This window comes from Hemibagrus wyckioides, linkage group LG18 (assembly GCF_019097595.1).
Source record: "Hemibagrus wyckioides isolate EC202008001 linkage group LG18, SWU_Hwy_1.0, whole genome shotgun sequence".
Classification (NCBI taxonomy): Eukaryota; Metazoa; Chordata; class Actinopteri; order Siluriformes; family Bagridae; genus Hemibagrus; species Hemibagrus wyckioides.
In genome coordinates this window covers 2,211,907-2,225,000 of record NC_080727.1, presented here as the reverse complement: position 1 = coordinate 2,225,000, position 13,094 = coordinate 2,211,907, and the positions used below count along the sequence as shown (strand labels likewise).

The 13,094-nt window shown below is 38.0% G+C and overlaps 1 protein-coding gene across 9 annotated transcripts in view; it reads left to right on the top strand.

The window, feature by feature from the left end:
• The window catches only part of mapk10 (mitogen-activated protein kinase 10), a 64,801-nt gene that overhangs the window by 9,195 nt on the left and 42,512 nt on the right, over positions 1–13,094 (top strand). For 7 of the 9 annotated variants that reach the window (XM_058414740.1, XM_058414742.1, XM_058414745.1 and 4 more), the window contains exon 2: positions 11,577–11,648. In XM_058414740.1, coding sequence (XP_058270723.1) covers positions 11,577–11,648 — 72 coding nt within the window. Of the gene's footprint in view, positions 1–11,576; positions 11,678–13,094 lie in introns of all 9 variants that reach the window. The other 2 variants (XM_058414744.1, XM_058414743.1) reach the window with 2 other exon arrangements.

The window sequence follows — 13,094 nt, the reverse complement described above, 5'->3', positions numbered from 1 at the left end:
AGGAAGTAGAAAGATTGACAAAGTGACATGATGGGCTGGATCAAGTGCTATTTAATAAGCTGCTGAATAATGACAGCCATTTTGTTGAAATGAAGCAGTGATTAATGTGATAATTAACTAGAAATATTAGCAATATTAGCAACAAACACTAATTACTTCAACACTTGCCGTCTTCTCCTTCTTAAATCACTGTTTATTTTCATCATCTTTAAATTGTCTCTTGCTTTGTTTTCATGTATGTTTTCATTTCCAGTCAGTATTTTCTATCCCTATCCATGTTTAAGGGAGAGAGACCTCCATCTTGGATGCTTCTAGTCAAGAAAGATCTTGTGATGTGATTTCATTTACCTAAATGACCTCCAAGACTTCAGACCTCACTTTTCAGGATTTCTTGCTTGTGTTCATCTCAGGGACTCATCACTCCTTCATCATACGGTCTGTTATTACAGTTACATGAAAAACGTCCATCTGAGCCGTAAATCCCGGCGCGTCTGATTGGTCAGATGAATTGTTGAGCGGTGATTACATTAGCGGATTAATGAAAGCGCTGAAGTGGTCACGGGCGAGCTGATAAAGATTCGCTGGCTCGAATTCACAATCCTAATCCAGATGATGGTTCAGGATTATAATCTAAGGGATTTGATGAGCGAGAGAGCATCATGCTCTTTTTTGTGCTTGTGCTATCTGCTATATTTCTGTAAATTTTCTTTAATACGTAGATGATCTCTTTCCTTCTCTCTGTCTCTCTCTGTTCTTTGTCATTTACAGAACTATCAGAATTCTGCCCCAGCTACAGTATATTGCACACTCTGTCATGCTAATCAGCGTGTTATGCTAATTATGCTACTACCAGATCAGGCTAGCTTCCCTTTCTCTGTGTTTTCAGCTCAGATTCATCTAAATGCTAATGCTGTGCTAGTTAACATATAGAGTTCATGAATTCCAGCAACGTTAATCAGCTAGTTAGCTTGTAACCATTTTGTCTAAATGTGGATCATTTTCCTCAGAAATGTTAGCATCTTTTCAAACAGCTAACATGTAGCTACCTCATTTTTTTTCACCACTTTGCTAGCATTACTACTGATGTAGCTGAACATGAAAATTAGAATATAAATAGCTAGTTTTCTGCTCCTATAAAATAGCAGTAGACCTTCTCGAACCTGATAGCCGAGGTTGGGTCACGTGAATCATTCATTAATTAACGGGTCAGTAAAATCATTCTGTTCCAATTCCCGGAGAGAACCTGGAGCTCTGCAGCTCGGAGGGAACCCCAAGTTTATTTCTAAAGATAATTTTTTTCTGGATTTTAGGTGTGCATTCTTATCTGTCGAGAGCAGAGCGGAGATGCCAATCAGCATGAAATAGAGTGAAAAAAAGTCCAGAGGAAAAGCAGGTCCAGAAGAAACACTTCTGCAGTAAAATAAAAATTCAAAAAATGCAGTAAAATGGCACTTCTTTTCTATTTTATTTTATTTTTAAGTTTTTAGTTATTCTCAAATTGCTACAAAATTAAAATGTCTTTAGTTATAAGTGAAATTGTTATAGAAAAGAATTATTTGATTATTTATTTTGATTAGAATTCTTACAATAGACAAAGAATTATTTTTTATTTATTATTTTATATTATTTAATATTTTAATTAATCTAATCTAAATATTCACTAAATTCTTTATTTTAATTTTTTAATTTTAATTTTTTTAAATTTTTTATTTTATTTAAATTATTCCAGAATGGTTTGTTTTAATTTTACAATTCCAATAAAAGATTCTAAATGATTTCTATTTTTTCTATTTTTATATTAATATTTAATAAATTAATTAATATTTTAAAAATATTTTTCTAGGTATTTTAAAAATGATCAGAATCAATCAATTATTTTATTTTCATTTATATTTAATCTTAAATTGATTAAAACAGGTGAATTATTTGTGTAGAATTACTAGCATTTTTTTCTTTTAAAATTTTAGCCAGACTAAACCCTGAACTTCATCTTCCTTCATCATAGAGTAGATCAGGAATAAAATACTCATTAGGGTATATAAAATTATACTGAAATAATAACGAGTTACTTCTAGTCAAGCTGGAATGGATAATTAATGTGTTTGGTTAATTAAATAATGTGATTATAACTAATTGGGTTTAGTTTAAGAGTTATCTAATCTTTAAGAGTAATCTAATAGATAATAAATGAGTTAGGATATGTTTAGGATAGAGAATAATACTATTTTTAGCCCTGGGGAGCTTTCCAGGGCAGGATGCTGCACATGACCTTTATGTCCATCACACTAATTAAAAGAAATAATTGGATGATCATGATCTATAGATATAGAACAGATATAAATAGATAAATATATAGTCATATATATGTATATTAGATGTGTTCCATAGGGTGGATTTGGATTTATTTACCCCTGGGTGAGGTAGCCAGGGACCAGAGATGGGTTGGGGGGGGGGGGGGCTTGGCTCTAGGTTGCTACGCTCACATTCACCTCGTCTGTACCCTGACCTACAGTCGTAATAAGCTCCAGATAATGAGTCGAGCGCTGTCAGAAATGTCAGGCATTCCGGCTTCACAGAGGTGGATTGTTCCTGGCATTTTTCCCTTTTCGCTTTCTTTTTTTTACCCTGGTGTGATATCTAACACCACGCTGTGTGACACTCGGAGAGAGTGAATCCGAAATGGGACCAAAAACTTACATGAATAATAGATTCAGAAAACTACATCCTTCCCCTTTATTGGCATCCATGCTTAAAGCCTTCAAGATTCAGGGTTAGGGATATAGGTTATGGTTTCCATAGTAACTGATTATATTCACACGGTTGTGAGGGGGTGTTGGATGGTGCTGGTGGTGGTGCTGGTGGTGGTGGTGCAGGGGGTGAGTGATGGACATCTTAATCAATTTCATCCTAAAATCCTTCAACTGACTAAATCTGACCAAGGCGATCGCATTAAAGTTGAAATCGTTGCTATTTTATTTTATGTAAGGAGTCTCCAGTGTAGGAAATACAGTTTATATGATTAGATGTTAAATGTAGCTATAAGTGAGTAAAAATTGTTAAGTTTTTTATTTAGTGAAAAAATAAACAATAACAGATTTATGGTCTAGGAGGCGGGGTTTAAATGTGTTTTATTTTGGTTCCAGGCTTGGAATTTATCACACCACAGCCTCCGTGTGTGTGTGTGTGTGTGTGTGTGTGTGTGTGAGTAGAGTGGGGGGTTGGGGGTTGGGTTGGGCGTTCCCACCCCTTCAAGCTGTCACTGCTATTCTCTGATAATGATCCTCCCTCTGTACTGCACCTGCCACCGGCCTGGTGCTTCACCACACATCACATCCTTGTCTGTGTGTGTGTCTGTGTGTGTGTCTGTGTGTGTGTGTTTTATGATCTGGGAGTCATCAGTAAGCCAGACACACACACACACACACAAACACACACACAAACACACACACACACACACAGACTCACACAGACACACACAGACACACACACACACACACAAACACACACACAAACACACACACACACAGACACACACAGACACACACACACACAAACACACACACACACACACAGACTCACACAGACACACACACACACACACTGAGAGAAATGGGGCAGATGGTAGGAGGTCCCCTATGGTGGCCTCCTCAGTCTTCATTGATGCATACACGAGCCATGGTTTACATTTCATTAACATGGTGTACTTTTTCAATCGTAAATCTTTTCACCGTTTCCATGAAGGCCGTGCGTATCAACATCTGCATTCCAAACATGTTATAATGCATCATTAGCAGATTATACATCAGGGGTAATGTTTGCTTCACGCAGTTTGTCGAGTCTGCAGTGTTGTTCATGCGGCAAGAGTATTTACTGTCTGTATTCTCACAATGCTAAGTGTGTGAGATGTGTGAGAGATGTGTGTGAGATGTGTGTGATGTGTGAGACGTGTGCGTGATGTGTGTGAGATATGTGAGACATGTGTGAGACGTGTGAGATGTGTGTGAGACATATGTGAGATGAGTTTGAGGTGTGTGTGAGATGTGTGGGACATGTGTGTGACATGTGGAACGTGTGCGTGTTGTGTGAGAGGTGTGTGAGACTTGTGTGAGGTGTGTGTGAGACTTGTGTGAGATGTGTGTGAGACGAGTGTGTTAGATTTGTGAAATGTGAGACGTGTGAGATATATATGAGAGGTCTGTGAGAGACGTGTGGAAGATGTCTGAAATGTGAGACGTGTGAGATATATATGAGACGTGTGTGAAGTGTGAGACGTGAGATGTGTGATGAACCAGGCCTTGTGTCGAGGTCATTTCCTGTTCTGATTTGTGAGGATGAGGGAAATGGAGCCGCTGTTGCTGTATAAGAGAGAAGCATTAATCAAGCCAGTGTTTCAGTAACAGAGACAGATTTCACTTCATTGCTGGAATAAAATCCATTTTCAGACATTCACTTATTTTCTCTTTTGAGCAAATCTTGATTTAAGATGGATTTTATATTTACGGGGAAAAATCATTATGGCTTTCGTCTCTTCTTCTGAAGAAAGTGGTGTTTGTAGACGACTCGGGCATGCTGGAGGGACGCTCGCATATTTATTGTGTTTTTATCTCTCTCTCTCCTTCCACCTGCTCGCTCTCGCTTTTATCTCTCTGACCCTCGGCCTTTCGCAGCCCCTCGCCCCCACAATCCCCCCACCCCCCGCCCATCCGGGCCGTCCTCTGGTGGTGTGGTGGAGGTGAAGAGATTCGTTTACATTCATTGTGGTACATTGCTACAAATGGTACAGAGATGGACAGAGGTGCAAATACGTGTGCAAACACTGACCAAATAACTGGACAGCACCTTGAGGACAGCCTGTGAGGTGAAATTAACTCGACTGACCTCACCGGACGTCTGAGGATGTTGTTATGATGTTCAGTGAGCCTCATGGTGCATGGTCTAGCTACTTGAGGTTGAGGAGATTTTTCCTGAGCATAAATTCCAAGCTAAGGGGGAGGAGCTTGTTTGTGTGTTGTGTGATTGTGTGATGTGTGAGATATGTGAGACGTCTGTGAGACATGTGTGAGACGTGTGAGATATAAATATGATGTGTGTGAGACGTGTGTAAGACGTGTGTGAGATATGTGAGATGTGTGTGAGATATGTGAGACGTGTGTGAGATGTGTGTGAGATATGTGAGACGTGTGTGAGATGTGTGTGAGATATGTGAGACGTGTGTGAGATGTGTGTGAGATATGTGAGACGTGTGTGAGATGTGTGTGAGATATGTGAGACGCCACTAATTAAAACAGATTTCCAACATTTACATAAAATCCACTCACGAATAATGAAAGTGAACGACTTGTTAGTTGTTTTTTTTTTTTTTACAGTGATTGAAAATAATTTATTTTAATCAAATGCAGGATAACTAAAACGGAACATTCCAGCTGCCCAACATGGCGTCCATTAATATTACACCGAACATGACTGGGCTAATGGACCACATCTGGCGTACGGAGGAAATTCTCTTTGATGTTTTTTTATTTTGATCTTATTTTTTCTTTCGAATGACAGATGCGACATCACATCCTTTCACAGATAAAGAAGGAAAAACTGAGGTGGACAAAAAAGACAGGAGGACAAACAAAGAGGATTGTGTGCAGCTGAGATGATGATCATTTCCCCCTTTGCCCCTCGTTTCATGCCACATTACCTCACCGTCTTTTCCCGCCCCCTCATTTGCATATTCATGTCATTACACATTGTGTGACGAGTGGATTAATATGCAAGCGTGGAGATCAGCTGCGTTTCTGGACAAAATGAAATGACAGAGGTGACCGATATTCTGTCCGACACGGAGACGAGACTTTATGGAATCACATGAAATACGGAATTCCAGATTTTCTGATGTGAGCTTCACATAAATTATTTGTAATGAATTCATGCCTTGCTGATAAATATGCAAAAGAAGATTTACAGTCTTTTTAAAAAACCATAATTAAAATACTTCACTATCATCATACCAACACATTCTCTGCACATCTTAAGCATAAATAAAAATCATTAAAGAGGCCATTTGTCATTTTCAGGGCTGCCTTTAAGGTGAGCTGCAGCTGCAAAAATGTACACACGCTCCATACACGCTGTGAAAAATATCCACACCCCTGGTACATCTTTAACAGAAAACAGAAATCACAGGAAACAAGCCGTTTATTTCTGGGCCAGAAAAATGTAAAGCAAAGTTTCAAATGAACAAGTAATGAAATCAATTAGAGGAAATTTGTCCAAAAGACTGTTTTGTGTGATGTGTGTGATATGTGAGACGTGTGAGATGTGTGTGAGACATGTGAGGCATGTGTGAGACGTGTGTGAGATGTGAGACATATGAGATTTATGAGACATGCATAAGATGTGTGTGAGATATGTGAGACGTGTGTGAGATGTGTGTGAGACGTGTGAGATGTATGATATATATGAGACACATGTAAGATATGTGAGACGTGTGTGAGATGTGTGTGAGACGTGTGAGACGTGTGTGAGATATGTGAGACGTGTGAAATGTGTGTGAGATGTGTGAGACGTGTGAGATATGTGAGACGTGTGTGAGACATGTGTGAGACGTGAGATGTGTAAGACGTGTGAGATGTGTGAGACGTGTGAGATGTGTGTGAGACGTGTGAGATATGTGAGATGTGTGTGTCACTCCCAGAAGTTTGAAACAACTCTGTTATTATCATCCGACTAGAAACATGCTAAAAAATAACAAACTGCTGCTTTAATTCCGATCTTTAATTGAAAGGATTTGTGGAAAAGTAAACACTGAGGAACCAGGACACTTTTTAAAGCCATTTTTTGACGTGTTTTCATTTTGATTCGGCTTTTATTTATTTATTAATTACGCTTTAATGTAGTGCTTAAGATGTTTTTTGTAAAAGTCTGATTAGTGATGCTTTCATTTATCCGAGCCCCGAAATTCCTCATCCACGGAAAGTCAACTCCTGACTGGAGATTTATTGGACTTGAGATCCCTCTCGGCGTTCCTCCTTCCCCTCCCTCCCTGTCTGTCATTTTTTTTTTCAAGTCATGTCTCAGTAATCGTGTTATATATTACTCAGAGAGGGTGCGTGGTGAAAGCTAATGCAGCTGCTGCAGCAGGAAACAGTGTGTGTGTGTGTCTGTGTGTCTGTGTGTTGTGGAGTGATAAAGTCTGTCAACACTTCAGCACAACGCCGATAGGACAGCGCTTTATTTTTCTGGGGCTCCGCGGCAGACGCTAGCGCTAACTAGCATTGTGTGGAAACATAACCTTTTGATGCTGAAGGTGACTGGATGCTAATCTGGTAGCTATTAGGTTTCTGTGCTTGTTAGCTACGTTAGCATCGAAGCAAATGTTCGATCGATGGTGGTGGTTTTGCTTGTCCAAGGTAGTACAGAGAGGCCTATTATTTACACACACACACACACACACACACGGTGTTGGTGGTGTGTCTAGGTGACGGATATTCTCCATCTGTTTAATCCTGAGTGACGGATCAGTCGATGTCACCTGATCATCAGCACTTAACAAAATGAACTTCTCGTGTGTCTCAGCAACACACACACACACACACACACACTATATTAAAGATGATCCTGATCTCTTTAGAATACTACCGCAAAATACTACACACACACACACACACACAGACAAACACAGACACACACAATCAAACACAAACTCTCTCACACACACATACACACACTTAAACACACACATGATCAAACACACACACAGACATACACACTCTCACACACATGCACACACAATTAAACACACACACACAGACTCACTTACATACTCTCTGACACACACACACACACACACACACTATATTAAAGATGATCCTGATCTCTCTACAATTCTACTCCAAAATACTACACACACACACACACACACACACACACACAGGGGGGTGTTTATCGTTCCATCACACATGGTACCGTCCTCCCCTCATCCTCTTTCTTCTCTTTCATCTTTGTCCTTGTCTGAGCCCTTGGACGCGGCACTTCCTGTTCTCTCCATCATTTCCTGGTTTTTCTCCGAGCAGTGATGAATTCACACAGCCGTGACTTGGACCGATTGGATCTCACCGCCACACACACACACACACACACACACACAGATCCCCGAGGTCATCCCTGACCTTCCCATGATCCTCTGCCTGGGAGCCTGACTGCAGGATTCATTTCATTCATTTATTTCACTTAGACTCGTGACTGGAGAGCTTTATGGAAGGAGTCTCCAGTGTCAGAATGTTGAATCAAAGCGATTTCTGCTCTCTGAGACACGTCTAAAACACACTGGATGCAGAGAGACTCATGTTAGATCAGACTCACAGACTGGACATCACTCAGGTCTGTACACTGATTAAAAATGTCTCATAAGTCCGGTTCTGTCCTGCTGTGAAAAGGTCAAAAGGGTTAGAGAAACTGTTGAAGAATTCTCTCTTTAGATTTTTGACCTCTTCTTATAGAAACTGACCCTAAAGCCGGACGATATAAAAACCCTTTAATTACTTTTACCTCATCATAATTATAGCTGCTGTTTTTTTCTAGGAGTCTCTAGAAGTTACTTGTTAACCTCAGGGTGTGTTCATGAATCACGCCTCCAGAATCTCTTCATTTCTGTTTCTCTCTCTCTCTCTCTCTCTCTCTCTCCCCCCCTCTCTCTTTCTCTCTCTCTCTCTCTCTCTCTCTTTCTCTCTCTCTCTCCACGGTTGTGTTGTCCGGTTGTTCCCAGCGGAAGCTCCTCCTCGGCTGTAATGTTAGTTATTTTCGGCGCTGTAGCCCTGTGTGCGGTCGTTAGATGAGAGAATGGACACGTCAATGTGGTCATTCAGCCTCTAATAGCAAAGGAAATAGACTTCAACAGCGAATAGACTCGGCTTCGCTTTCTGAAGTGCCGCGCTCTCCGTGTGATTTAACTCTCACAGTGAAATGACGGCTGCATTCCCGTACGATCATCTCCACGTTCTGATTGGTCAGAAGATGAATCAGAACGGACGCTGCATATCACAGAGTTTATACCTAAAGCATGTGGGAGCTTGTACGACAGAGGGGGCGAAGTTAAGTCTGTAACCTGACATCATTCAGTTCCTTTGGGATTTCATGATTTTCAGATCGCAGAGATGAATGCAACATCAGTCAGACTCTGGTGATATTCCGTGATATTCCACGGAGTTTGTTCAGGTTATTTAAGATGACTTTGTGCAGACTTGTACCTAGACGTATCGTGTGATGTCACAACACGTGGTCAGCCACATTCCTCTTCTGTGCATGTGGTAGCTCCAGTGGTTAAGGCTCTGGGTTATTCACTGGAAGCTTGAGGTTCAAGCTGCCACCATTGGGCCCTCCAGTAAGGCCCCCAACCCACCTGCTCCAGGGGTGCTGTATCATGGCTGACCCTGCACTCTGACCCCAACCCCCAAGCATGGGATATGCGAAGAAAGATTTTCACTGTGCAGTAATGTATATGTGACAACTTAGGAGTTTAAAAAAAGAATCCTGAGCTTGTGATGTCAACAACTTGAGTCGCTTTCTACAAAATATTTAAAATACTCAAAGATTTTTGGCTGCAACAATCCCAAAAAAACCCTGATTACTATAAAGAATATTAAAAAGCACACCCAGAATGCCGTCATTGTGGAGGCAAACCACCAGATCCTGTGGATCCTGTGAATAAACCCTGAAGTAGTATTTCACTGAACCATGCTTCGGAACGATCTTTATGAGATCTTTTCCACTTGTTTGCTAATTGCGCAGCGTTTTTAACAGCAGCCGTCAATCCCGGTGTGTAATCCGGTCTGAGTAATCCGGTCTTCACGACGTCACGGACGCCTCCTCGGGAGGACTGGTACAGCGTGTGCTCCTGGCCGAGGAGGATGACGCACGCAAGACTTCTGCTGGTGCTGGAAAACGCCGATTAATATTTAATGCTGAACCGCGGGGTGTTTTTTATCCAGGCGCTGTGTGTTTAGCCCATCAGAGCTAACTAGCCTCCTGGAACAGGAAACGCTCAGGGAAAGCAAAAAGGAAGTCATCAAGCTGTGCTGGAATAGGGCTATTTTTGGAACCTTGGTCTTCATCATCATCATCATCATCATCATCATCATCATCATCGTTGTCGTTGTCATTCTGATGATGAATCTGTTAAAACGTCTTTTATCCCGTCAGGATTTCAGTTCAGAGAAGGTAGATAGATAGATAGATAGATAGATAGATAGATAGATAGATAGATAGATAGATAGATAGATAGATAGATAGATAGATAGATAGATAGATAGATAGATAGATAGATAGATAGATAGATAGATAGATTAACTTCATTAATCCCAATTGGATTAGTAATTTGCTTCTTCCAACGACACTCACAGGGGATCGAGGCTGAGAAAACATCTGGAGACGGTGCTGCACTTCAGCTCGTCTGTTTAAGATGAAGATTTATCCGTCTTTTTATTTTATATACTAACACGCTAAATGACATTAAATCGAGTCCAAAAACGTGACTTTGTCATCAATTAGCATCTTATTTTTTGTTTCTTTCGATAACAGACCAGATGCTGACACAGATGTGCATTTCAACTGGTTTTTCTTTCCTGGAAATTCCAGGTGTGAACACACTGTTCACATTTCACAGGAAATAACATGATTCATTTAGTTGAGGAACTTTATATTTATCTTATTATATTTATACTTTATATCTTTATAGTTATTAATTTATCAGATTTTAGTATTACAATTTCCTCATAGACAAAGACTAGGAATATCCTGAAATTTTGTTAGATGAAAAGCAAATACTGTAAAGATGGGTTTTTTTTCTAAAAATAAAACATAAAAAAATAATTTTTTGGTCAAAAACGAAAAAAAAAAAAAATTTCAATTTTTTCTCAATAATAAATTATTAACATAATTTATTAAAATTTTAATTTTATTAATTTTATGATATTTTTCAGGATTTATTTATTTATTTACTAATTTACATTTTTAATCTAGATAATAAATAAGTATCTAAATCTAAATTGTATATAATATAAAAAAAAACAATTATCTCCGATTTAAAATCTTTAGATTTAAACCTATTTCTTTTTTATTTTTATTTTATTTATATTTTTATATATTATTATTATATATTTATATATTTAAATTTTTATTTTTATTTTATATTATTTCTTATCAATATGCAATCGGCTTCCTGTTGATTGAATGCTTAGAAATTACTTAAATTATTAATTAAAAAAAAATATTCTGAATAAATTTTATATATTATATATATATATATATGTATGTATATATATATATATAAAATATATAAAATTAGCAAATCTGGATGAGCCAGATTATCGTTTTTAATGCTATCGGTCATATCTTTTACCCGTTTATACCCCAGTTACGTTTAATCAACTCGTTAAACTCCTTCCAGCCAATCAGAAGGCTGCTACAGAAACCGCAGCACCATGTTTTGTCTTTCTGTTCGAACCGAATGGCTCATGTGCGATGTGAAGATCCGTAACGATGGTAAGATTAACGATGTGCAATCCTCTCCCTGTGTGTGTGTTTTTCAGGTATTTATGAACAGACATTTCTTATACAACTGCAGTGCACCAATCCTGGATGTGAAGATTGCCTTTTGTCAGGTGTGTGTTCCATACAGGTAAAATAAAAGGTAGAGTATTCATTCACTTCCATTCTCCTGCTTCATTTTGTTGTCAGTGTGTGTCACTGTCTGAAACAGTCCTGTGTCTGACAGACAGGGTTGCCAGGTTTTAAGAAAGCAAACAAAACCACATATAATCAGTGTTCTTGTTGTGTAACTTTACATTTTTGCTCTTGTTTAAATCAGCAGACATGAAAAAAGACATTTCCTTTGTGCTCTCTTTACATCCTGTCTTTTTTTTATTTAAAAAAGAAAACCCACACAGACCTACGTACACTTTTGTTCCTCATTTCTCCTCAACCCAACCTACGCCAATGTTCAGGGAAAAAACAGATTTAATTTTCCATAATTGACTTTAAAATATAGATTTTATTTAAACTTGCTTTTTTCATGCGCCAAACTGGTCTATTTTGCTTAAAAAATACCACCCTGGCAACCCTGGTGCTAGCGTTCAAATGCAGAACACAAAATAAAATGAATCTGTGTTGTATTTACACACAGAAAACAGACCTCTAGAAGGCGTGTGGGAAAGATGGTATTTACGAGTTGAATCAATTATGAACACCACCATGAGGGCGGAATCGACGGCAAATTAGTTGAAATCGAATCTTTAGATTAAAAATATAAAAAACACAAAACACATCTGATGCACAATTCTTTGTTCTTCATTGTCTAGAATTAGATTTAAAAAACCTTGCTGTTTTTTGTTTTGGATTTGAGTTAAGAGAAGCTTCACCTCTGTCTCCCTCTGAACGAAGTGACTTCAATGCACGGGATGTCGTAATTACGACTTCTCAACTCGTAAATATGAACTTTCGTTAAGGACTTGAACAACGCATAGATACATATAGTTTCTGAAATATAATAATAATAATAATAATATATATATATATATATATATATATATATATATATATATATATATGCGATTGTTAAAATGTATCTTATTTTCTTGAATTTGTTTTTATTTTATAAACAATATCTTGTATTTCCTGCACTATTCTTTCCCGCCTCATGTCCTCCATTAGCTGAAAACCGAAAAAAAAGAGAATGTTCTTTATGTTTGTTTAACGATTCTTTCAGATCTTACCTTTAGTAGAAATCCAGGGGATTAATAAAACCGGATACTGCTTTTAGCTAGAAAGGTGTTTTTATTATTATTATTATTATTATTATTATTATTATTATTATTATTATTATTAATAATAATAATAATAATAATAATAATAATTTATTTACTCATTTATTTGTTTTTATTTATTTATTTATTTATTTATTTATTTATTTATTTCATAAGCTTTTTACTTGATTTGTTCCATCCATCATTCTATCAGAATTCCAGCTAAAGTAGCTAGTGATCGACAGGAATTGATGAATTCTGAACAGGAATTTAGGCCCATTGGGAAAATTTTATAATCTAAATTTT